The 23,428-nt window shown below is 50.4% G+C and overlaps 2 protein-coding genes across 2 annotated transcripts in view; one reads left to right on the top strand and one right to left on the bottom strand.

Annotated features, from left to right (window-relative positions):
* IQGAP3 (IQ motif containing GTPase activating protein 3) overlaps positions 1-4,084 on the bottom strand; it is a 39,669-nt gene extending 35,585 nt beyond the window's left edge. Inside the window, exons 1-3 of the mRNA XM_050930487.1 lie at positions 3,995-4,084; positions 1,039-1,126; positions 28-184 (exon numbers count right to left, since the gene is read on the bottom strand). Coding sequence (XP_050786444.1) covers positions 28-184; positions 1,039-1,126; positions 3,995-4,034 — 285 coding nt within the window. The 5' untranslated portion in view covers positions 4,035-4,084. The remainder of the gene's footprint in view (positions 1-27; positions 185-1,038; positions 1,127-3,994) is intronic.
* A 2,957-nt stretch (positions 4,085-7,041) lies between these two features.
* On the top strand, positions 7,042-20,832 carry TTC24 (tetratricopeptide repeat domain 24). The gene is made up of 12 exons (XM_050930504.1): positions 7,042-7,096; positions 9,065-9,857; positions 10,448-10,663; positions 12,257-12,385; positions 12,713-12,834; positions 13,687-13,806; positions 14,339-14,445; positions 14,572-14,735; positions 15,753-15,906; positions 17,501-17,583; positions 18,732-18,789; positions 19,156-20,832. Exons 2-12 carry the CDS (start codon positions 9,098-9,100, stop codon positions 19,256-19,258), a joined length of 2,016 nt encoding a protein of 671 aa, XP_050786461.1. The 5' UTR covers positions 7,042-7,096; positions 9,065-9,097; the 3' UTR covers positions 19,259-20,832.
* Positions 20,833-23,428: the final 2,596 nt, after the last annotated feature.

Below are 23,428 nucleotides of genomic sequence, written 5' to 3'. Positions count from 1 at the left end.
GTAAATCAGTTCACCCGACTCCTTTACCTCGTAGCGCATCTGCTCACGGTCATAAATCTTTTTCAGCGGGATGATGTCTGGTGCAAAGCAGTGTCCCAGCTTGGCAAGGATGACCCCGTTCCGTAAGCTCTCCTCCAGCTCCATAGGGGAGGCCAGCTCCTCGTTCAAACAAGCCTCCATCCATCTGGAACAAAAGACGGAAAACCGGTTAGGGAGACAGTTGTTTTTACAAGACCAGTACGCTGCTACCACATCAAATGCAGGTCTCCCACAACCCTACGGGGCATTCCAGACACAGCATAGCCACCGGGTTGGGCTTCAGGATACTGAGATGTGTAACGATGAAAAAAATATTTTGCATCTGTTCAGACAGTGCTTTTTCCTCCTGGGTTTCTGCATTTTACAGACAGGAGACAGCAAGGCACAGAGGTGACTTGGCCTGCCCAAGGTAAGTGGAAAATGCAGCAGTCAGGAATCGACTTGTGCCCGAGCCCATGCTCGGAGCCCTTTGCTTCCACTTACTGTTTGCTGGTAGTCTGACAACATTGCCTCTGGCTTTTCAGGCCGGCCACCCTTTATTCACAGGCAAAAAGAAGTGTCATATTCCCCCCACCCCCTTTATATTTCCTATAAAAGCCAGAGTAAAAAACGGTATTGCTGATCCCTATAAGCCGTGTGTGTGTGTGTGTGTGTGTGTAAAGACTGTCAGCGAAGACAACCTTGAAGGGTCAGGGTGTGCAAGATTTTCTTTGCTTTATTGTAAGCAGTTTTCAGTTACTCCTCCCCACTCCCCCACCCCCATTGCCTTTCATGTCCCTTTCCTCTCTCCTAGGGGTCACAACCCACTTGTCAAGAAACACAGATCAGCCCATGCATGCCAACATTGGGGGAAAAGGAGTGACTTCAGAAGTCCCAACACTGGTGTTTGATTTAGAAGGCAAAACCTGTTATGCAGGAGACAGTTAAGGTAGGTCAACATAACCCCGACAGGGCCCCTCTAATGAATCAGTCATCCTTCCTATGGGAATGCTCACTCACCGTTTCGCCTCCTCTAAGCGACAGAGATATTGATAGGCGACATTCTGTCTCCTCTGCTCATCCATCTCATCAGCAGTGAGACGCTCATCTGGACAATTCGAGAGAGACGATACCAGGTCAAGCATGGACAAGAGTTTAGGTTTTGTTAAAACAATAATTAATTAATTAAAATATTTCAATTAAGATTTCAGAAAACTTGGTAAAAATATTGCCAGGATTTCCAATGCCAATGGCCTCTCAACATCTCCTGCGTTGTTTGCAGCACATATTTTGCACCACTGTGCTAATGCACAAGAACTGGAAAATGAAGTCAACCGATCTCTTCTCACTGTCCACACTGAAGGAAATGCAAGACAGAACCACAGCATCAGTGGTGAAGGACATTTTTTAAAAACAGTCAGTTGCAATAAGCAAAAGGCATTTGCCAAAAATCTGAGTTTTTAAATATGTATTTCTAACCGCACTCTCCCATTTCAGCTCTTAGATTTATGCAAAATTACTTTTTAATACCAAAACAGTAAGAATTTTATGTTTCGGTGGCCACAGCAGCAGACTCTGTCCCAGCGCCATGCCCTGACTAGTTGAGCGTTAGCAGAAATTAAAAGCCATAAGCTTCTATTCCCACCATGGAAAACACCAACTGAAGTGACTTCATCTACAGTTATGAAACACAAGCTGGCTGAGGCAATGCACACACTGAAGAGAACAGTTGTACATTACTAGAGGGGGGATGGACTATCACATGACTTAATAACCCTTCCATCTAACGGCTATTATGCTCTGGCTGTCTACTTTCTTTTTCACATGTAAACAGATCTGGTTTTCCCTTCCCTCACTGCATGGCCAGCCAAAAGAGAGAGAGCGAGCACGCTGGGTTAAAAAGTCCCTGTTGTACTCAATCAATAGGTCATATTTAAAACGTCTTCAGCCAGATTTGTATTTTTTGCACTCACACACGCCTTGTGTGTTCAAAGCTTCCCAGAGACAAAAACAGACACATACACACTCTCTAAAATCAAGGTTTTTCCATATTCCCGAGAAATCTTGCCAGCCCTTCCCTCCCGTCTCCTGCTGCGTATTGGCTACTATCTGAAAGGGCTCTGCCCTCACTGACATCCTACCCACAAAATATTACCCCTACGCTCCTCTCCTTTTGGCCCCGTTACCATAGTATTCAAGCACCTCACAATACTTATTCTCCCATCACCCCCATGGAGTGCTATTGTACCCATTTTACAGATGGGAAAAACGAAGGCTCAGAGCAGCTAAAGTGACTTGCCCAAGGTCACACAGGGGGTCTGTTGCAGAGGAAGGAGTTGACTGTGGGTTCCAAACTGACCACTAGATCATCGCCTGACTCTAAAGGAGAAACAGGAATCACCCAACAAGACCCACAAACTGTGCCCTAACTGGCAACCATCACTCTGTCTGTCCGTTCATCTCAGGGCCAGCACTCTTCCCCCCACAGCCAGATTCCTTTGATTGTCCATCCTGGATGCTGTTTAGGCCCTCTCAAGCCCTGCCCACACACCACTGGCTGGCTGGCCCAAATCCAGCTCTCTGCCTGATCCCAGCCTACCTATCTGTCTCTCCATCTGGCACCAGTCCCTGAGCACCCCAATTATCTGTGCCCTATCTACAGTCAGGTCACTGGCCCCTACCCCACCTGCCCCCTCCTGCACGCCCAGACCTGTCCCCTGTCTACCCCAGGGTCAGGACAACATATCCCTACACCCATCGGTTCCCCCACCCCATCTTCAACCCTTTGTCCGCCCCCACCTGTCTGCACCAACCAGCCACTCCCCGGTGTCTGTCTGTCCACCCCTTCCACCACACCCCTTTCTGTCTGCAACCTCCCACCGCTGCTGTCCATCAGCCTGGCTGCTTGTCCCCTCTCCTCCTCCGCCCCACGCCAATGTCTGTCTGTCTGTCCATCTCAGCAACCCCCCACAGCTCCTGTCCATCAGTCTGTCCACCGGCCTGGCTGCCCCCTTCCACCACACTCCTTCCTTTCTGCAGCCCCCCACTGCTCCCACCCATCAGCCTGGCTGCCTGTCCCCTCTCCTCCCCTGCCCCACGCCAATTTCTGTCTGTCCATCCCAGCAACTCCCCACAGCTCCTGTCCATCAGTCTGTCCACCGGCCTGGCTGCCCCCTTCCACCACACCCCTTCCTGTCTGCAGCCCCCCACTGCTCCCGCCCATCAGCCTGGCTGCTTACCCCCTCTCCTCCCCTGCCCCACGCCAATGTCTGTCTGTCTGTTCATCCCAGCAACCCCCCACAGCTCCTGTCCATCAGTCTGTACCCCAGCCTGGCTGCCCCCTTCCACCACACCCCTTCCTGTCTGCAGCCCCCCACTGCTCCCGTCCATCAGCCTGGCTGCTTACCCCCTCTCCTCCCCTGCCCCACGCCAATGTCTGTCTGTCTGTCCATCCCAGCAACCCCCCACAGCTCCTGTCCATCAGTCTGTCCACCGGCCTGGCTGCCCCCTTCCACCACACCCCTTCCTGTCTGCAGCCCCCCACTGCTCCCGCCCATCAGCCTGGCTGCCTGTCCCCTCTCCTCCCCTGCCCCACGCCAATGTCTGTCTGTCCATCCCAGCAACTCCCCACAGCTCCTGTCCATCAGTCTGTCCACCGGCCTGGCTGCCCCCTTCCACCACACCCCTTCCTGTCTGCAGCCCCCCACTGCTCCCGTCCATCAGCCTGGCTGCTTACCCCCTCTCCTCCCCTGCCCCACGCCAATGTCTGTCTGTCTGTCCATCCCAGCAACCCCCCACAGCTCCTGTCCATCAGTCTGTCCACCGGCCTGGCTGCCCCCTTCCACCACACCCCTTCCTGTCTGCAGCCCCCCACTGCTCCCGTCCATCAGCCTGGCTGCTTACCCCCTCTCCTCCCCTGCCCCACGCCAATGTCTGTCTGTCCATCCCAGCAACCCCCCTGCCCGGTCTCACTCACAGCCCGTCCGGGCCGGCCCGGATTCCGCCGCCGGCTCCATCCCGCTCCACCCGGCTCGGGAATCGAGATTTGAATCTCCCGCCGCCTCCACTTCTCCCCCAGCTGTTCTGGGATACGTGGCTGCGCCGCGGGGCAGGCTGGGGGATGTAGTCCTGGGGGGTGGGGGCTGGACACAGAGGGGGGAGGGGTTCCATGGACACTGAGCACTGCCCAGGGGGGTTCCCTGGACACAGGGGGGTGGGGAGTTCCCCTGGACACAGGGGGTTCCTGGGCACAGTTGTGGGGGGTCCCCTGGACAGGAAAGTCCCAGGGCACAGCTTGGGGGTACCCTGGGCATGGGGTACAGCCTGGGGGTGGGGGTAGTTTTGCACTCCCACGCCCCAGGGGTTCATCTGCTGCCTGGCTCCACAAACCAGGCTCCACGTCTACCTCTTTTCCCCACTGCCCCTCCCTGCCCCATGCAGGCCATAGGATGTGTGAGGAGGGGAGGGGGAGAGCGCTAGAAAGGGGCAAAGAGACTGTCCGAACCCCCACTCTCAGTAGCACTGTAGTGTGGAGGGAATGGGGGGCTGTCTCGCCAGGGCAGGTCGGGTGGAGCAGCTTGTACAATGCAGCTGCTGCCACTGCATCTCTCATTGGCATTTGAGTCCCCTTCAAAACAGCCTTTACATTAGTGGGGAATAGAGACCTCTCTCTCCCCTAGCCTCTGATATCTGCACCCCCAGTATAAACGAAGCAGATCTAGTGGCTGGAGCAGGAAGAATAGGCAGCAGGACTCCTGGGTTCTGTCCCCACCAGTGGGAGAAGAGTGGGGTCTTGAGAGTCAGGACTCCTGGATTCTGGGACTAACTCACTATCTGACTGTGGGCAATTCTCTTCCCCTTTCTGTGCCTCAGTTTCCCATCTGTGAAATGGAAAGGATGAGGCGGTATCACAGTCACTGACACTTAATCCTTCAAAGCTATCACTAATGCTGCTCCCCATGGGGGTCATTAAGAAGTTTGCAGGGACAGACCTGAAATGTGCCCCCTCTGTTCCAAGCACACAGATCCCTGCCACTTCAACTACAAGAGAATCTTCATTAGCTCTTAGCAGTATAGGGCCTGTGACACACAGTGAAGCCCTTCTGATTCTACCCAGTAGAGGACAGCAAACCACACATGCTAGCCAGTTCCTTGCAGCCTTCACCTACCTCTCAAGGGTGTTGTGATGTTTAATTAATTAATTAATGACTGAGGCACACAAGTGAGAATGACAGAGTGTTATGTTCACTCTCTTAATACACCCTAAAGGGCTCCGATGTTGTCAGTGGAGGCAAGTGATTGTGCTGCTTTGTCAGGTTGTTTTGTGCTTTCATGCAACCATGACCTGGAACAATGCAGAATGCAGGGCCAGATCTGTCCCTGGGGTCAATTCCACTGGAGCCTTGGGAGTTACACCAGAGCTAACTCTGGCCTGTGATTCTCTGCAGCTACTTGGAAAGGGGCATGTCTTCAGCACCTGTCATGCATCACGTCCCTATTTGAATGAGCTGGAGCAAGGAGTTGGCCTCCTTTGTTTTACTAAACACCCTGCAAAAGCCACTGATGAAGTGACCCGTGCTAATCCTGCTGGCTTGCACACTAAATTACCCAGCAGCTGCAAGGGCTGTGGGTATATCCCTAACCCCCACACATCCTGCCCAGTGCTGGAAGTCAGGGTGCCAGAACTAAGGAAGGAGAAGAGAATAGCCCTACAATTAGACTGAAAGGCAATGTGGCCCAGTGGCCTGGGGCTCCGGAGATTTGGAGTCTGTTCCTGACTCTGCCAATGACTTGCTGGGTGACCTTGGCCAACTCACTGCAGCTCCGTGCCTCAGTTTCCCTGCCAACCCTGTGTCTAGTCTTATAGAGCATAAGCTCTTTGGTTCAGAAACCTGTCTCTTACTGTGTTTATGACAGAGCTGTGCCTTGCCCAATGGAGCCCTGATTTCAGTCAGAGTTTCAAGGTGCTAATGTAACACAAATGATCACATTGTGTGCAAATCTCTTAATGCCCTTTGACAGTGGCAGGAGACAGAGATATGCTGCAGGTGGTGTCTCAGGAGAAGAGCTGCCAGCTCCCCACCAGTGGCACCAGAACAACAGCTGGGGCTGGCTAAAACTCCCACAGAAATGCAGGGGAAGCAGAAGCATCTGATGACAAATTGGTTGCTTATGTGAAATGAGTTTGATGGGTCTCAGCCATTCACAAAACCAGCCACCTCATTGTTACTAACAGGCTCCTTTTACTGTCCGCCTTACTAGAGGCTCCAAGACTGAATGGGTCATGAAGATAGAGTGACCAGACGTCCTGAGTTTATAGGGCCAGTCCCGATATTCAGGGCTTTTTCTTATGTAGGTGCCTAGTACCCCCCACCCCCCACCCTGATTTTTCACACTTTCTATCTGGTCACCCTACATGAAGAGCCAACTGTGGGGGAAGCGATACCAGGGCTGTCCCCCTTCTGTGGATAAAGATTACTCCAGTCGCCAGGGCCCTTGATCTGGCACCTTCCACCTGTGCTCTATTCAACCAACTTTAACAGCCATAAAGTGTGATTCATAACCCACCCCAACCGAGAGCCCTGAGAGGCCAATTTAACCATCCGTCAGGTGACATGCCCCAGCCGGGGAGGACCCAGCATTGTTGCACTCGGTTGCCATGGGGCGGCCCAATGTGTCTCAAGCAATCAGAAGGCGATTGAGAAGAAACCAGACCCCTAAGGGCCATCATGGGAAAGCATTCCCGGGAGGAAGAACCCCAGAGCTCAATAGAACCATGCAGGTGCACCTGCCTGGGTTTCGCTCATTTCCCTGGCGCTTTCTTAACACTCAGAGGAACAAGCAGCCTGTTGCAGGCTTGAGTGCAATTCACGGGGAGTTGGTATGATCAGAGCACGCAGCTCCAACTTTCTGGGGTGTTGCAAGGTTGGGCATTGAAGCAGCCTGGCCTAAGGATGATTTCAAGGAGCCTTAGCCATTCCTGAGAACCATTCAGGATGCTTCTTTGAGACCACCGGTGTGATCTGCACCTGCCATCTAAGATCTTGGGCGCGCTCTGCAAACAGTCATGAAGCATTAGGTAAGTAATGTTATGGATTATTCCTGGTTTGCAACTGGGAAAACTGAGAGGGAGATTTTTCATGGCATTTAGGCACCTAAATCCAGTGGGAGCTGTGACTTTGAAAATCTACCCCCGCAAAGTTAAGTGACTTACCCAATGTCACCTGGCGAGTCAGTAGCAAAGGCAGGACTATTAACTAGCAGGCTATATTCCCTCAGCTATTGTGCCATTAGCTAAACCCCCTCCTCTTGTCCTCCGCAGGCCCTCCATGTCCCCTCCTCACCCCGATTCAAGTAGGAATCTGCGGAGGGAGCAGAGAGATTAAGGAACTCCGAATGTTGATGTTCTGTATAATTAGGGCTCTGATTTCCATTTACACTAAGGCCTCTTTACATCACTTTGGCAGTGTAAAGAGTTGCCCCCACTTTAAGCCCCTTCACGCTGCCAGAGCAGTGTGAGGGGGCTGTAATGGGAATGAGAATGAGGCCCAGAGCAGAGTGTAAACAGTCACCATTGTCTCTCCATTTGAGTCTCCATCTAGCCAATCTAGGTCTATTTAGTTCTTTTAATTTATCTCCCAGCCCCTTAAATGCTGTTGTTAACTCCACTTTGACACGTTTCCCAGTCACCCTGGTACCTGAGCCCTGCCAGGTCAGTGTGATTCTTGCAGGTCTGATCGAAATTTTAAAAGCATCAAAGTTGGGACGTCCCTGCAGCCACCCTAGCTCAGCTACGCCACACATGAATAGGCAGGAAATGCTAACACTGCACCCAGTGACCCAAGATCCCATGCATGGATAACTCAGCTGTGGTGTAAACTTTAACAGCAGTAAGACCAACCCCAAGGATTCAAAAGCCTCCCCCGAAATCTTGAGATTTTAAATAATACATTTTAGGCTCTTTTTAGTTTCCTTTTGGGTTATTTTTTTTTATAGTCTCTAGGGCTGTGCCCAGGTCACGTTTTCAAGCTTTTTCTCTTCAACCATAAGAGCTAGAAACTTAATTATTTTTGAGAAGATGAAAGCTGAGATTGTCATGTCATCACAGCAAAGAGTCCTGTGGCACCTTACAGACTAACAGACGTATTGGAGCATGAGCTTTTGTGGGTGAATACCCACTTCGTAGGATGCATGTCATCACCTGACTGTAGGAGCAGGGGCTTTCAGAAATACATCAAGTATCCCAGGGGCTGCATTTGGCCCCTTATGCAGCAACGGCAGAGTGGTGCATGGCAAAATATTAGCCATCATGGCTAGGAACTTAGGAATTGATCAGACCAGTGGTCCATCTAGGCCACTATCCTGTCTCTAATTCCAACGGCTTTAGAGGAAGCCAGCAGAAGGCTGCTATGGGATAGTCCCCCCTTCGTGCCATGTCCCCACACCTGGGAAAAATTCCTCCCATCTCCCATGAATTAGACATTGGCTGCTCTTGGAGCTTGGTGTTAAATCTGCACCCTTGTATAGATCGATGTGTAGATTCCTGAAGGGACCATTGTGATCATCTTCTCTGCCCTCCTGCGTACCACAGGCCAGAGAACTTCCCCAAAATAAGTCCTAGAGCAGAGTTTTAGGAAAACATCCAGTCTTGATTTTAAAATGGTCAGCGATGGGGAATCCACCACGACCTTGGGTAAATTGTTCCAGTGGCTAATTACCCTCACTGTCAACAATTTACACCTGATTTCCAGTTTGTCTAGCTTCAACTTCTGGCCATTGGCTCATGTTGGACCTTTTCCTGCTCACGTGCTGCTTGTGGGAGCAGTTGCCTGCAAGAAAATGCTGGTGATCACAGCTGTGCAATGAAATATCCCCTGCAGATGTGGGGGGGATAGTGGTGGACCGGAGCAGTGGCCTGACAAGAGGCTAACCTAATGTTACTTTGTGGTTTGATTCAACAGCCGTTGTAGTCAGTGGGAAGACTCTCATGTTGGATCAGTCCCCACATGGACTCATCTATGTGACCCTTTCCTCTTGTCTTCCACAGGCCCTCCATGTAGCATCATCGCCAGAACTGTCGATGGCTTCGGTAGAATCTACTGGGTCAGAAGTTCTCCCTGTGGACCCAGATCCCGCAGCACCTCTGGCCTCCAAGAAGAAGAAGAAGAAATGGAAGGAGAAGGCCAAGGCTCCTGCGGAGGCAGGGGAAGGAGGAGACAAGCCTCTGAAGAGCCAAGCAGAGATTGAAGACCTCACCAAGGCAGGCCAACAGGCCCTGTTGCTTGGGGTGGCTCAGGAGGCCTTGGCTTGCTTCAAGAAGGCCTTTCTCTTGTCATTGGAAACCCCGAGCGCGCAGGTCCAGAAGGCCTGTGCTTTCAACCTGGGGGCGGCCTACGTGGAGACCGGGAAGCCAGAAAAGGGCCTGGAGTTCCTACTCAAGTCCCAGCCCAAGGAGGGGGAGGCTGGGGAGCACTTGGGAGACCTTTACTTTAACATCGGGGTGGCCCATGAGGGGCTACAGGACTTCCCCAAGGCCCTGGAGCATTTCCGCAAGGCCTTGGGTCACTACTGCCCAACCCAGGCTGGCAGCCAGGCCGGCGCCTATATGAAGATGGGCTACTGTTACTTGGGGATGCAGGACCCTTCACGGGCAGCCCAGTGTTTCCAGGAAGCCGGGCAGGCCTACACCGTGGCTGAGAAGCTAGAAGGTGCCGTGGTGGCCCTGGTTGAGGCCAGTAATTACATGCTGCAGAGCCGGTGGTACGGGGCAGAGGAGATCATCGAGGTGCTGAACAAATGCCAGCTGCTGTGTGAGAACATCCCAAACAAAGTCTTGCTGGGTAAGGCTGGGTGACTTGGGACTACCAAGCCATGCGAGCTGCAGCTCCGTGATTCAAGCCTATAACAAGCCGGTAGTGCACAGCCCTGTCCTTTCTTTGCAAGGGACTTTTACATTTCTAGGAACTTAGCTGGAGGCAGGTGCCATTTTGTGTCCCTTGAAGTGCAGCATGTTTCAGAGGAGACACACATGCTGTGCTCTCCCTCATGGAGGCCGCAGGCTAGGGATCAAACCTAGTGTGGATCTGTGCAGCTGGTGTAAAAGTGGTTTCCTTTGTACGGCACAGTAAATTCCTAGGAGTGCTCTGCTGCCGCTTTGTGTCCCGTCCAGATGCAGCTTGTTGTGAAGGAAACACACACACTGTGCCTGCACCTTCTCTCTCTCCCTTTGTCTAAAACCAAAGTTGTTTAGGCCAAAAGTACACAATGGCTCTTTTCATACGACTCTAACTTCTCCAGTAAGGTCATTTGGTTTATGCTGCTCACCTGGTCATGCATTTGAAGTCTGAGTTCTTGCTCCTTTCTCTTGTCTTCTGACCTTTCATCTGAGAACCCAAGACCGACCACGACCCAGTTCTCTCTCACTCTACAGGCAAGGTCTACAATGACATGGGCCTCAGTTATGCCCAGCTCAAGGTCTTCTCCCTGGCAGCTGAAAGCTTCGAGAAAGCCCTCCCGCTCTGCCAAGCTGACCAGGCAGACCGGCGCAAGGAAGCCGTGGTGCTGCAGAACCTGGGCGCTGCCCACAACACCTTGGAGAACTTCGGTGTGGCTCTGGGGTTCCACCAGAGAGCGGCTTTGCTGCATGGTAGGTGACAGCAGGGCTGGAGAACACAGGGCGCTGGAATTGAAGGCTCTGGGACTCTCCATCTAAAACCTTTCGCAAACGCTAAAGGGAGAATTTTGATCTCTGGGCCTATCAGTCTAGAACCTTTCAGGGGTGCTAGACTATAAGAAGAGGAAGGAGACGAATAACATTTTGTCTTCCATCCATTAACAGCACAGACCCCCGGCTACTGATTCAGCATGGAGAGGAATGTCACCCATCTTCGATACCCCAAATTAAACAGCACCTCTCTCCTCCCCCACATGTGCCTTTCTCCTTGACATGCAGACAATGGGACACAGCAGACGCTCACAGCACTTCCGAGCTGATGCAGCATTGATGGTCTCTGGCTCATTGATGATGGCAGTTAGAACATCTTAGGAACACATAAATTCCCACGAGGATCTGACCCATGGCTAGGACCTACTGGGTCAGAGGAAGATGAAAAAAAAACCCTAGTGGACATTATAGAATAACCAGAAAGTCTCTTCTTAGCCTATTCAGTTAGTGATGAGACCCGTAGGCTGAAGCATGAGAGTTTATAACCCAAATAATTTCTTTATCTTATCTAATGTAATCATGGATGATAAATGCCTAGTCCTTTTTAAAATTGTGTCCTCACTGTCCTGTAGCGGTGAGTTCCACAAGTTAAATAGGTGTTGTGATTTTAAAAACAAGTATCCTTGGGATGGAGCAAAGGGAATTATGGGAACTTGACCTCAAGCTTGCACAATTTCCCATAGGGAGGGTTGCTATCCCACAACAAGAAACTTTAAAATAAGTAAGAAACTTTAAAATATGTTCTTCAGACAATTGGGGTTAAATAATTTTCGCTTTGAGCCAGCAAAGTGATGCTGTTTCTGTTGAGGGAAATATAGAGCCATTTTCTATGTACTTCATGCTTTAGCTTCCAAAGATGTTTCAGGACTGGGGGACTTCTTGTAAGACCTGGCAGTTTTTCAATCAGCAGCATCTTTAGTTGATTAGATTACTGGAAGAATGCTTCACTCATGATGAATAATACTTAACTTCAAGATAGCTTTATGCAAGAGAATTAATTAACTGACTTGGTGAGCCACTGTTGCCCATATGGAGGCTCAGACAGACTCATTTACAAAAGGTATTTTTCACTGTAACACACAAAGAGGAAAGTCAGTGTTTAGTAGGAAATAGGAGATACTTTGGTTTGCCTCGTGGTGGCAGCTGCAAATACACTGCAAAAAGGTCCCACAAGGCCCTGTGCCAAACGGTGGTGCAGGGGACCCTGGGATGCCAACTGAAACAATGAGGAGTCCGATGGCAACTTAAAGACTAACAGATTTATTAGGGAATAAGCTTTCGTGGGTAAAAAAACCCACTTCTCCAAGCATCTGAAGAAGTGGATTTTTTACCCATGAAAGCTTATGCCCAGGGTGCAGCATACGCCAGCGCACAGCATGTCATGTTCCTCAAGCTGGCTAGATCAAAGCTAGTTGAGGGGTGCCCACAGGAGCTGCAGGCACACCTCCCAATTGCAATGTGGAGGTACCCAGTGTGACCCCGGCTCTGAAAAGGGATGTGTTTGTCTGTTTCCAGGTATGCTGGGGAACAGAAAGGCTCAAGGTCAGTGTTTTGGCAACTTGGCCTATGCATTCAGCCAGCTGGGGAACCATGAGTCTGCGGGGGAGAACTATCTGCACGCCATGCAGGCCTTCAAGGATTCCGGTAAGGGGAGCCGTGGCTCAGGATGGGGCATTCGCCATCCCTAGCCTGTGGGCAGGTTTTTCTCCCTAGGAGCATGTTGGGGGCCTGGTAACAGCCTGCACCGCTCAGTTCTGTTATCTAAGCAGCCCTCCCAACCTAAGCAGATTCAGCCCTTGGGTGGGAGGCCGCCAAGAAAGCTAAAGGGAGTGGTATTGGTGACTGGGGAGGTGCTGCTCTTCCTTCGGAGTCAGCACTGCAGGAATGGGCTGGCACAGCACTAGGGAATGCTGGGATGACGTCTGACCCTACTGCTCTGTCTTCTGACCCAGTCTCCCCCTCTGTGTCCAGATGACCTCCCTGGGCAGTGGCAGGCTTGCGAAGGGCTAGGAGCAGCCCGCTTCCACTTAGGAGACCCCGAGAAGGCGATCCTGTATTACAAGGAGGCACTAACATTGCTCTCGAAGTGCCAGGTAAGGCGGCTGGGTGCGTAGACCAATCCACACCCCACCAAGCCTGACCCTAAAGCCAGTGGCCACTGTCTGTCAGGACTAAGGCCCTGTCTGTGCAATTCGGGGTGTCTGCGCCCTCGTAATGAGCAGGGCTGCCTGGGGGCGGGGGGCAAGTGGGGCAATTTGCCCCAGGCCCCCACAGGAGTATTTCAGGGCCCCTGGAGCGGGGTCCCTCACTTGCTCCAGGGGCCCCGGAAAACTCATGGGGCCTGGGTCACCGGAGCTTCTTCCGCTCCGGGTCTTCAGCGGCAATTCAGCGGCAGGGGGTCCTTCCACCGGGTCTTCGGTGGCAATTCGGCAGCGGGGGGCCGCTTGCCACCGAAGACCCCAGGCCCCCAGAATTCTCTGGGCGGCCCTGGTAATGAGCGGGTCTCTCGTCCTCAAGTGACAGCTGGGAGGACGAGCCCGCTACAGCCTTCGCAAATGGAACAGGGTCTTTTAGCTCTGGCTCGTGCTTTGAGGTCCTGGGGTCCAATCCCCACCGCCAGTGACCTCCCCTCCCCTCCCAGGGTACAATGGAAATAATGATACTGACCAGACTGATCAGTGGGGGAGGGTGTGAGGCTTTTATTAGGCTCGTAAAGTTCTTGGAGAGCCTCAGGTCTGGGCAAACTAGGATATTATTTGTTCATCCAAATGCTTCCCATTTAATTTGGGATCCCTGCTAGGAAAACAACGTGGCCAAGCGATTCAAAAGCACAACCACGCCCTGATTTGGTCAGACTGGCCACCCAGGCCCACGTGCAGGATTGTAGCACTGGCCACTTCTTCTCCCCGTTCAGTCTAACAGGGCCCTCTTCCACTTCCTGGCAGGACGTCCCCGAAACCGCCCAGGAGCGGATCGTGAACAAGCTCACGGATGCCATCCAGTACCAGCTCTCCCTGAACAGCCGCTTCTCCCACGGGGGTGGGATAGCCACGGCTGCACCACTGGTGAGTAATGAACGGCTTCCCCTTGGCCTCTGGGGACCGAAATTAGCCCTGCTCTGCGTGATCAGCCGGCGCAGGGTGTTTAGAGCAGCGGTCGGTCCCTGGTGGGTCTGCATGGCTGACCCTGGCACGTTCTTGAGGCTTGGTTCTCAAATGCACAAAGGCTCTATATGCTGCGGTTGCTGCATAACGTTGGCCAAAACAGCCCCCTGAAAACCTCCAGGCAGGGCACAGCTAAGACATAAGGGCACAGCAAGAGACAATACAGCTCAAGTGACCAATCTGCTCTGTATCACTAAATAAGGAAAAGAGGTTTGTTTGCTTTACCTGAGATCGATCAATCTATCTATCCTATCGACACACATCTAACTATCCCTATACACATCTGTCTATGTACACACCCATCTATCTATCCATCCATCGACACACATCTATCTATGTATCCATCCATCCATCCATCCCATTGAGATGGATCTTTCTATCGCTCCCAGTGCTGTAGTTTCTAGGCACTGATTCTCTCTCTCTCTCTGCACAGAAACACTTTCCTGGGAAGTTACAGACCTCCAGTCAGGTCCAGTTTTCCACAGCACTGCACCAGGAACACGGGAACAGGCCCCAGCCATTGCACCAGGGAAGCAATTCGTAAGTAGGGCAGCATGGACAACATGACACCCATCACTGTGGGGGTGTTCCCCTTCCTTTCCCCTCTTGTTGGACGCAGTCAGTACCTTAACCAGAAAGCCACCTTCTTCTCTGTGGCTATAACAGGTCCTTCGTGAAGCACATCCCCCCAGCAGAGACCACAGAGGAGCAATACGAGTCCATGCTGGGTGCTGCAATGCATCGGAGACCTTCTCCACAGCGAAGGGCCCGGGGTGGCTCGCAGCACACTGGGAGGCAGCCTCTGCAGGGACCAAGTTACAGGGCTTCAGGTAAGAGGCTGGGCGGATTGGAATAACGTTTGGTACGACAGCAACGCATCAAGGTCCCTAAGCCCTGTTCTCATCGACCTGAATTTCAAAAGGGACCAGCATGATCATCTAGCCTGACCTCCTCCACACTGCTGCACATGCATCGCAGCCCAGAAGGATGTATCTCTCAGTGACAGAGGATTATTATATGGAGTGTAGCGGTACCTGGGTTGGTCCCAGGACGTTAGAGAGACAAGGTGGGGGAGGTAACAGCTTTTATGGGACCGGCTGCTGGTGGTGAGAGAGACCAGCTTTCGAGCTTACCCAGAGCTCTTCTTCAGGTCTGGGAAAGGTACTCCCAGCATCACAGATATACAGCGATCGTTCTCTGTCACTATCAGTTCTCATTCTTAAAGGAAACCTGCCCAACACTTTCAAAAGACGAGCCTGGGAGCTTAAATTCCTAACCCCACTCGACACGGAAAACCATGGACTGAACAGAGACACTGGATTTATGGCTTATTGCAACCATCTGTAACCCACTAACCTCCTCTTTTTATCCTGTGACTGCAGAAGTTTTAATGGGCCACTCTGCCTTGCATGATCCCTTACAATATGAGCTAACTACTTATGCTAAGCAAATCTGTTCCACCTGTGATGCTCCGAGTTCCTTTCCCAGACCTGAAAAAGAGCTCTGCGTGGCTCGAAAGCTTGTCTCTTTCCCCAACTGAAGTTGGGCCAATAAAAGCTATTTGCTCACCCACCTTGTCTCTTTAAAGGATTATCTCCATTTTACAAATGGCAAGTTACAGCAAGAGAAATATAGGTTCTGTTACCAGCTCTGCTACTGGCCTGCTGGGTGACCTTGGGCAAATCACTTCCCCGCTCTGTGCCTTGGTTTCCCCATCAGTACAATGGGGATGATACTGACCTCTTTCGTAAGATGCTTTGAGATCGGCTATTGAAAAATGCAATATATCAGATAGGCATTGTATTATTAATTATAATTATTACCTAACCATTTAAACTTCTTTGAAGAGGTGAGTGCTGCACAGACAACAGTCCTGGCGGAAGGATCCGTGCTAGATCACAGAGACCCACGCTGCCACCCGGTGCTAGCACACAATTGCGGCAAAGAGCCCAGCAGTGCTCTCATGGCTCCAGAGTATCACAACCAGCCCCAGGCTAATAGGTGGGTAAAAGAGAGAGACTCAAAATGGGTGCTGGCTGGTTAAAGTGCCCGAGGAAATTGTTCAGCATGAAGTTGTGAGACTGATGGTGGACGGGGACATTGCATCACGAAGTGGTGTAACCATAAAGACGGTCAGTGCTGTTGTATCATGATACAGATTTCACAAGAAGACTGAGGGGGCCTTGACAGGCTCTTGGAGAGAGACAAAGCTTAGTGTCCACATTGTATGTTAACCTAAGTTATACATAATTGTAGATACACTTGTCCTGGGTTCACCTGAGCCATCTTGGGAAGCAAGCGTGCCTTAATTTAATAGCAATAAATCAACGTCTAACTCAAGGTGGCCGCCTGGCCTTTAATTTCATAACATAAGAACTAGAGTCCTTCAGGGGCCCAACCGAAATGGTGAAGTCAAAGGTAGCCCCAGTGTTGTCTGCTAGTTACTGCAATGGACGAGGCGTTTGGAGTCCTGGGTTCTATCCCCACTGTGGGGAGCAGCATTCTCCAATGGCCAGGGAAAGGATGACTAGGAAGATGGGTAGGGGCCTATCTTGGGACTGGTTTCTTGGGTTAAAAAAAAACCAGGAGAGATCCTGCCTTCCCTGTCCCAGTTCCCCTAGAAGAAGCAACCAGCCCTTTTTCTCTTCCATGCTGGGCTCTGATTGGCTTTTGCCTGCTCCTGGCCTTTCTAGCCAGTGGAGGACCAATTCTGGTTGGTCCTGCCAGCAACTGACGCTGGGTGGCTGCTCTAGGCAGTTCTTGGATGTCTGAATTCATTGCTCTTCTTCTTCAAAAGGAGGCCTACTTCGAGGGGCTTGCACAAAGGCAGTGGGGCCTCTGGTAGGGGGCAGCAAATGCCTAGATCACCCATCACAACACTGATGGAAAAATACTATATTATGATTGTAATATAGTACTTTCTATGCTTAACATGTGTGGGGAGAGGGTCAGAGGGGTCACAGATCCAGCCAGAAAATAATAATAATAATAATTGAGCAGGGTCACCATGTGGTGCACTGCAAGCACCATTTTACCAAAGTGGGCGCTCCCAGACGACAATAGACCGCCCACACACACACTTCTTTCAGCCCACTTTAAGCACTGGTAGTTCCCACCCTTATAAGACTCAAAATGAAGCGCTAAACCAGGTATAAAAATAATTAGAATTGATATTAGCTAAAATTACACATCCTATTAGATAAAAGATACATAATATTAACCCCAAGCAGGTGTAAAAATAATTGTAATTGGTATTCTGATTGGAGGCACGGCTGGGGTGTGATTTAGTGAAGGGAAAATACGTGAATCTTGATGTTTCATTACACAGAGAAATTAACAATTAAAGCTTGGCTTGGTATTTCTGAATTTTGTAGGGTTTGGAAAATGAGAAATGACCAATGAGAGCAACCGTAGCTCAGGTTCTACGGAGTCTTTTTGTTTATATTAGACATGAAGATCTAGGTGTGAATTCTCATGGCCACAGCAGCGTAAAGGGGCCCTAGTGTAAATGAAAATTCAGACTCTAATTTAGCCTGTCGTGTTTCTGATTATCCTGTCACTGTCATATCAAAGTGCCTTTGCTTTGTTCACCTAGCAATTTGAACAACACTTACCTGCACCCGGATCCTTTCTACTACAACCGCCTGCAGAATGGGAGAATCCATCAATCATTGAAAAGTAAGCAAGAAAACAAAATATTGACGCCGTATAAAGAAAGCAATGCTAGGTACTGATTCCCCATCGGCCTGCACCTTGTGCTGTCCTTTGCAGCATGTCCAAAGCTCTGCGAGTCTTACGATATTTGTGGTTTTTCTTCAAGCCCCAGCTGCTGGAGTCAGGTGATTGCATGAGATTCTCAGCTCTCAGGGTTCTTTTTAAATAGTTCTAGCCCTTGTGATTGCAAAGAAAAGTTTTGATAACATGAATTGAGTGTAACACTAGAGGATAAAAATACCCCAGACTAAATAAAAACAACCCTAACATTTATTTTTAATTATTACTATTTTAAATTTCATTATTTTAAGGGGGCTGATCCATGTTGAACACTTGGGGGTGGCAGTTCTGCATGCACACCTATGCAAAGTGTGCGTAGTATGCTATGAAATCAGAGGCAGCACAGTGCAGTGGGGATAGAGTGCTGAACTGGGTGACAAGAGACCTGGGTTCTCTTATTTCTGAATAAGTCCTTGAAACAAGCCATGGGGGCTGTATGTGGTCATTAGACATGATCCACTGGTTTGTATTAAGTGTGTATCAGGGATTGGACATTTATGTGGGTATCAGGAGTAGATGGAGCTTTCATAATTAATGACAGCAAATTCTGGAAGGAATCTCTCATGCTCCAGGGCTGAAGCTGAGACCTAACTATTAAAAACCAGCATGAGATCTACTTAGGGGACAGATAATCCCCCCATCTGCCTACTGCAGAGGTTGCACAGAGTTTAATTCATAGAGTTTAAGGTCAGATCATATAACACAGGCCTTTAAATTCCACTCAGTCACCACAGAACTGAACCCAAGAACTTCGGTTAATGCGTCTCTTCCAGACAGGCTTGCTCTGAAGACCAAAAGAAATGGAAGGTTCTTACACCCTCCTCTGACCATGCGGCTGGCCTCTGTCACAGACAGGATTGGACTAGGTGGATGCTGGGAGTGATTCATTCGGCCGTTCCTATGTTTATCAGGCCAGGTTCACGCCTGGTATAACTCCATTGTCTTCCACGGAAACCAAGCCGTAAAATACAAGCAAACGGTCAATATTTTGTGTCGACTGGAAATAAATGTTTCCACTCGGGACGTTGCTGAGTGTTGCTCTTTTCCATCAGATTTCACAGGCCCTCACGACTATGAAACCCTACAACTGAGAACGAGGACCCTGGAGCGGTAGGTGATGCTACAGTGGGAACAATTCCCAAGCCATGGGGGTGGGATCGTTTGTCGGGAGTAGGTCCATTGGGAGTTGAGTTGGGATCATGCACTGAATTCACCCCTCCAACTTCTCTGCAGCACCCCAGCAAGGAAATTAGGCCATTGCTCGGGTACCGAGTAGAGCTGGAAGAAGTGTGGCCTAGCGGTGGGAGCTTGGAAACAGAAGCTAGAACTGCTAGATAGTGGAATCCGCTGCCCAGCCAGCTCACCTGTCTGATCCCCCGGCCACATGAGGAGTCATTGCAACTCCTCGCCCTGTGTCATAGCTGGAACACCTAAAAACAACATTAATTGCTCCCCTCGTGTTTGCTCCCCTCCTAGAGCTGCTGCCAACCCAGCTGGATGTCTCCCTGGCAAGAGACTGGAGCCCTGGCCACAGCAAAGGAGACGCAGGTTCGAGTCCATAATGTGCACGCTCATGTGATGGCAAATTACAGAGGCTCGGTTTTGATCTGCTCTGAGTAAACCAGGGATGCTTAGACATTGTGTCATAGCAGAGTGCAGGGCACATTTACCTTTCTCTGTCTACAAAGCCCTCCACAGACTTCCCCCCAACTTCTTCAAGGCACCGTCCTCCTCTCTGTCCCTCCACCACTGGTGCAAGGGCCTTCTCCTCTGCATCCCTCACCCTCTGGAGCAACCTCCATCTTGTCGAATCCTCAGCTCATTTCGACCGAGACACGAGACAGGATGTCTTTCCACAAGTTGTTGGGCTCAGCATAGAGGTGGCTGAGCGCAATCCTCCAGCCATGTATTAGCCAGACTAGAGGACCACAGTGGTCCTTCCTGACATTAGAAATCCACAGTGCAAGTTTAGGTGAAACTCTCTGAGGCAGGGACTGTCGTTTTGTACAGCTCCTCGCACCATGGGGTCAGGATCCATGAGTGGGGCTCCTGGGTGCTATGGCTTACAAATAATAAATTGCAAATACAGCTTTACTCCCTCCTTTCTTGCCTTTTTCCTCTCCCTCTCTACTGCTGTTTGACTCTGCGCACTGTACAAATAGCTGGCAATCAGTCGTCACCGTACGTTGCTTTGCAATAGTTTGGCTGTAAGCTGCTCTTCAATGGGGTGCTGTATTTTACTATATATAATGGGTCCGCTTCAGAGGCACCTTGGCTAGGTTCCACTTATTGCCCAGGTGTTACTCTGTTGTAAATAGCAATGATCTCTCCTGTCTGGAACCTCTGCTGCATGTAAGATACACCAGGATGCTCCTGGTCAATGGATATAAGGGAGCCCCGGTTAGTGTGAGATGGTCTGATTTACACCACTTCTGAGTTTGACCCTTGGTCACTGGACAAGGGCTGCTGATTTCATGACCCCCTCATCCCGTTTCCTGGGTCACAGTAGGGCCAGTGCAGACTTCCACTGGCTTAAGATCAGGCCCTGAAATCATGAGCCTTCAGCACTTGAGCTAAAAGAGTAACTCCCTTAGCTGGCAGCTGTAGTAGACTCTTAACTACTTCTCTGAGTCAGCTACTGCAAGGAGACAGACCCCCACACTCATAAGAACATAACACACTCCTCTACTGTGGGTACACCACTCTTAGGCCATGCACTAGGATCCCCAGATGGGACTGTGAAGCCTTCTTTCTGAGCTAAGGCACCACTAGCACTAGATAAAGGGGACTAGGGTAAAGGATCGGAGCATGGAACAGATGCCCATGAGGAAGGAGTGGGCTGAGGTGGTCTCTCATTCTTGGATACTCAGTGGAAACTGTTACCAATAGAGTAACCAAATCCTGCAGTCCTTACTCAGGAAAAACCTCAGTGGGAAACTCGACTGAGTGAGGACCCCATGGTTTGGTCCAATATAAACAAGTAGAGGTGCAGGATCAGGGCCTTAGATTGTGAGCTCTTTGGGGCAGGGGCTGTGTCTCACCGTGTGTATGTACAGCTCCTAGCACAATGTGCCTCTGATCTCAGTTGGAGCCTTGAGCTATGACCACAACATGAATAATAAAGTTAGCAACAGTTCTTTTTTCATTCTCAAAGTGGCATTCACAGCAACACCTGCTTTAAATTCACATGATCTTGGTTGCTGTTTCTTGCTGTAAACTATTATAAATAAATCTGTATTTTGTACAAAGGTGTCACAACTTTTGTATGTCCCCCTTTCTGCTGGATGTTACTTGGCACCCTGCACACTACAGGCGCTCACCAGAGGTGAGGTGCACCCCCTGCATGTGAGATCTATGCACCACAAAATCCTTATGAAATACACCTCTGTGCATGGGATCTATGAAGTACTAAATTCAGGTGAAATTCGCCCCCATGCATGGGATCTATGCACTACCAAGTCCTGTGTTTGGGATCTATGCACCACTTACATCCTACTTAACCCCCTTAGGTACATGGCCCTTTGCACAGGGGCAAGTTTTACCTACAGAGAAAATAGCAGAGTAAAATCTTCCCTCAGCTGATCTGATAGTGTTTTTCACCTGCTTTGCACTGGGGTGAATGATTGCACATGATGCAGGATCATGGTGCATCAGGCTCTGTAGCATGGTGGTGCACTCACTGGCACAGAACCTCCTGCTGGTTGGTCTGGGAATTAGCTCTTTCCGCTTCAGAGCGCCTCCTGCTGGCCAGTGTCTCACTTGCTGCTGCCTGCTTCTCCCTATCTTCAGGCACCACCCTTTAGTTCAGGCCCCATGTTCCTCCTGGCCCATGATGCCCCTTCTCTGGGGTACTGCCCCACAGCAGTGCCCCCACACTAAGGAATCCTCCCCTCTCTGGGGAACCCCCAATTCCCCAAAGCCCACCTTGCCTCAGTGTCCAACTGCCAGCATTCTTCTAGCCCCTTTTCTCAGGGGAAAACTGTAGTCTGAAATGACTGCTCATCATTGGCAAGAGGGTTGGACCTGCTATCTTTTCCTGGCCGCACCGCTGCATCCTCCATACCACCACAGGCCCCTCTGGCCTGGGGACTCACCTGGCCAGAGTTCCCCAGCTCAGCCTGTCCTTCACCAGCACTGCTCTGTTTGAGGATACCCTTCTCTAGCCAGGTCCTTCCCACTCCACTACTGGACTAAGACTCCCACTGCCTAGCTCCCAACCCTTTTATCAGGGCCAGCTGGACCCTAACTGGGTGTGGCCACACCTGCAGCTGCCAATCCAATCAGCCTCCCTTGGCTGTTTTCAGCCCCAGTGCTCTCCAAGGGCCAGCTTTGAACTCTTTCTGAGCCCGAGCGGGGTGACTGCCCCGCTACAGTCCCCCGTAATCAGTGGGTTCTGTGGCCCTGTGGTTCCTCCCCTTAGGCTGGGGGAGGATCCTTTAGCAATGCCCCGCCCACTTCCCAGACACCCAATAGATACAGTCCCCTGTAATCAGTGGGTTCTGTGGTCCTGTGGGTCCTCCCCTGAGACTTGTTTAAGAACCTTAACACTTCATGCATAAAGGCCCCAGTCCTGCAAATGCTTAAACAGGTGTGTGACTTTACTTGCATGGATGATCCCACGGACTTTAATGGAACTACTCACAAGAATAAAGTCACGCACATGCTTGTAGGATCATGGCTTTGGAGAGGGAACATCCTCATTTGAGTTCTCTCCTCAGGCCATGATTAAAGGTTCCCTCTCCTAGAATGAAGGAGTTTCACTCGATGTGGTTTCGCGGTGATTAGAAACCACGGAATGGGGAGTTTTGAACCCTCTCAACCTCAAAGGTTCCAGAAGGTTCGGATTCAGGTTATTAGTTCTTGGGTCATCGCAAGGTGTGATTTCATACCTGAACCAAAACAGTTCATTGAAGCCAATTGGTTTTAGTACATCAGGCCCTGTCATCTCACTCACAGTCACATAAACACAAGGGTTGTTTAAAAATAAAAGTTTTACAAAACCTAAATTAACATAGAATTTATTTTTATTCGTATCATTTCTATTGTGCTTGGATGTGAACAGTCCCTGCAACTCAAACACTGCAGCCTTTTCCTACAGCAGGTGGCAGGCACAGAGGTGAAACTGACAAGACACTGGCTAGACACAAAAGTGAAACTGACTAAGCCCCCTAATATGGGGTCCCAGTAGAAGATCTGGAGTCCCACTGACAACACAAAGGTGTCCTGCACAAAACAAGTTGCAGGGATGGTCTCCTACATCCAAATCCTAACCTTGTGATTAAGAGATTGATCTGGGATTCAGGAGATGCAGGGTCAAGGCCTGGCTCTGACACTGTCTCCCTGGGTGACCTTGGGAAAATCACTTAATCTCTCTGTGCTTCAGCTTCCTTCTGTAAAATGGGAAAAGTGGGCCACGGTGTGTCTCTGACTATGCATCTAGCTGGCACCCAAGACAATGCAGCCCTGATCTTGGTCAGGGCCTCTATGTGGTACCTTGATACAAATGATAATAGTTAGATCCATCCATGCACAACCTCACCACCATAGGATCTGCCTGCAGCAACAAGGCCTTAGTCTGTTCCATTTGCCCTGATGAGTGAAGAGCAAGAAAATAAAGCAAACTACATCTGCGGTGGAAAGTGAATTAGACGGTTTCACAACTCTGTTTGAATAGCCTTAATCATTACTGGCACCCACATATAGGATATTTGTGGCTTTTATTTACTGTATCACTTTTGTAACCCTGACA

The sequence above is a fragment of the Gopherus flavomarginatus genome, chromosome 20 (genome assembly GCF_025201925.1).
Source record: "Gopherus flavomarginatus isolate rGopFla2 chromosome 20, rGopFla2.mat.asm, whole genome shotgun sequence".
In the NCBI taxonomy this organism is placed as follows: Eukaryota; Metazoa; Chordata; order Testudines; family Testudinidae; genus Gopherus; species Gopherus flavomarginatus.
Note: the sequence above shows the minus strand (reverse complement) of the source record. Positions and strands in the feature narration are given on the sequence as shown.

What these genes read in the sequence shown, in the direction of transcription:
- TTC24 (XM_050930504.1), top strand. Translation starts at nt 9,098, where the DNA reads ATGGCTTCGGTAGAATCTACTGGGTCAGAAGTTCTCCCTGTGGACCCA. An exon ending in CATTGCTCTCGAAGTGCCAG is followed by an intron (nt 12,835 to 13,686) that starts GTAAGGCGGCTG and finishes ACTTCCTGGCAG; the next exon opens with GACGTCCCCGAAACCGCCCA. An exon ending in AATCCATCAATCATTGAAAA is followed by an intron (nt 17,584 to 18,731) that starts GTAAGCAAGAAA and finishes CTTTTCCATCAG; the next exon opens with ATTTCACAGGCCCTCACGAC.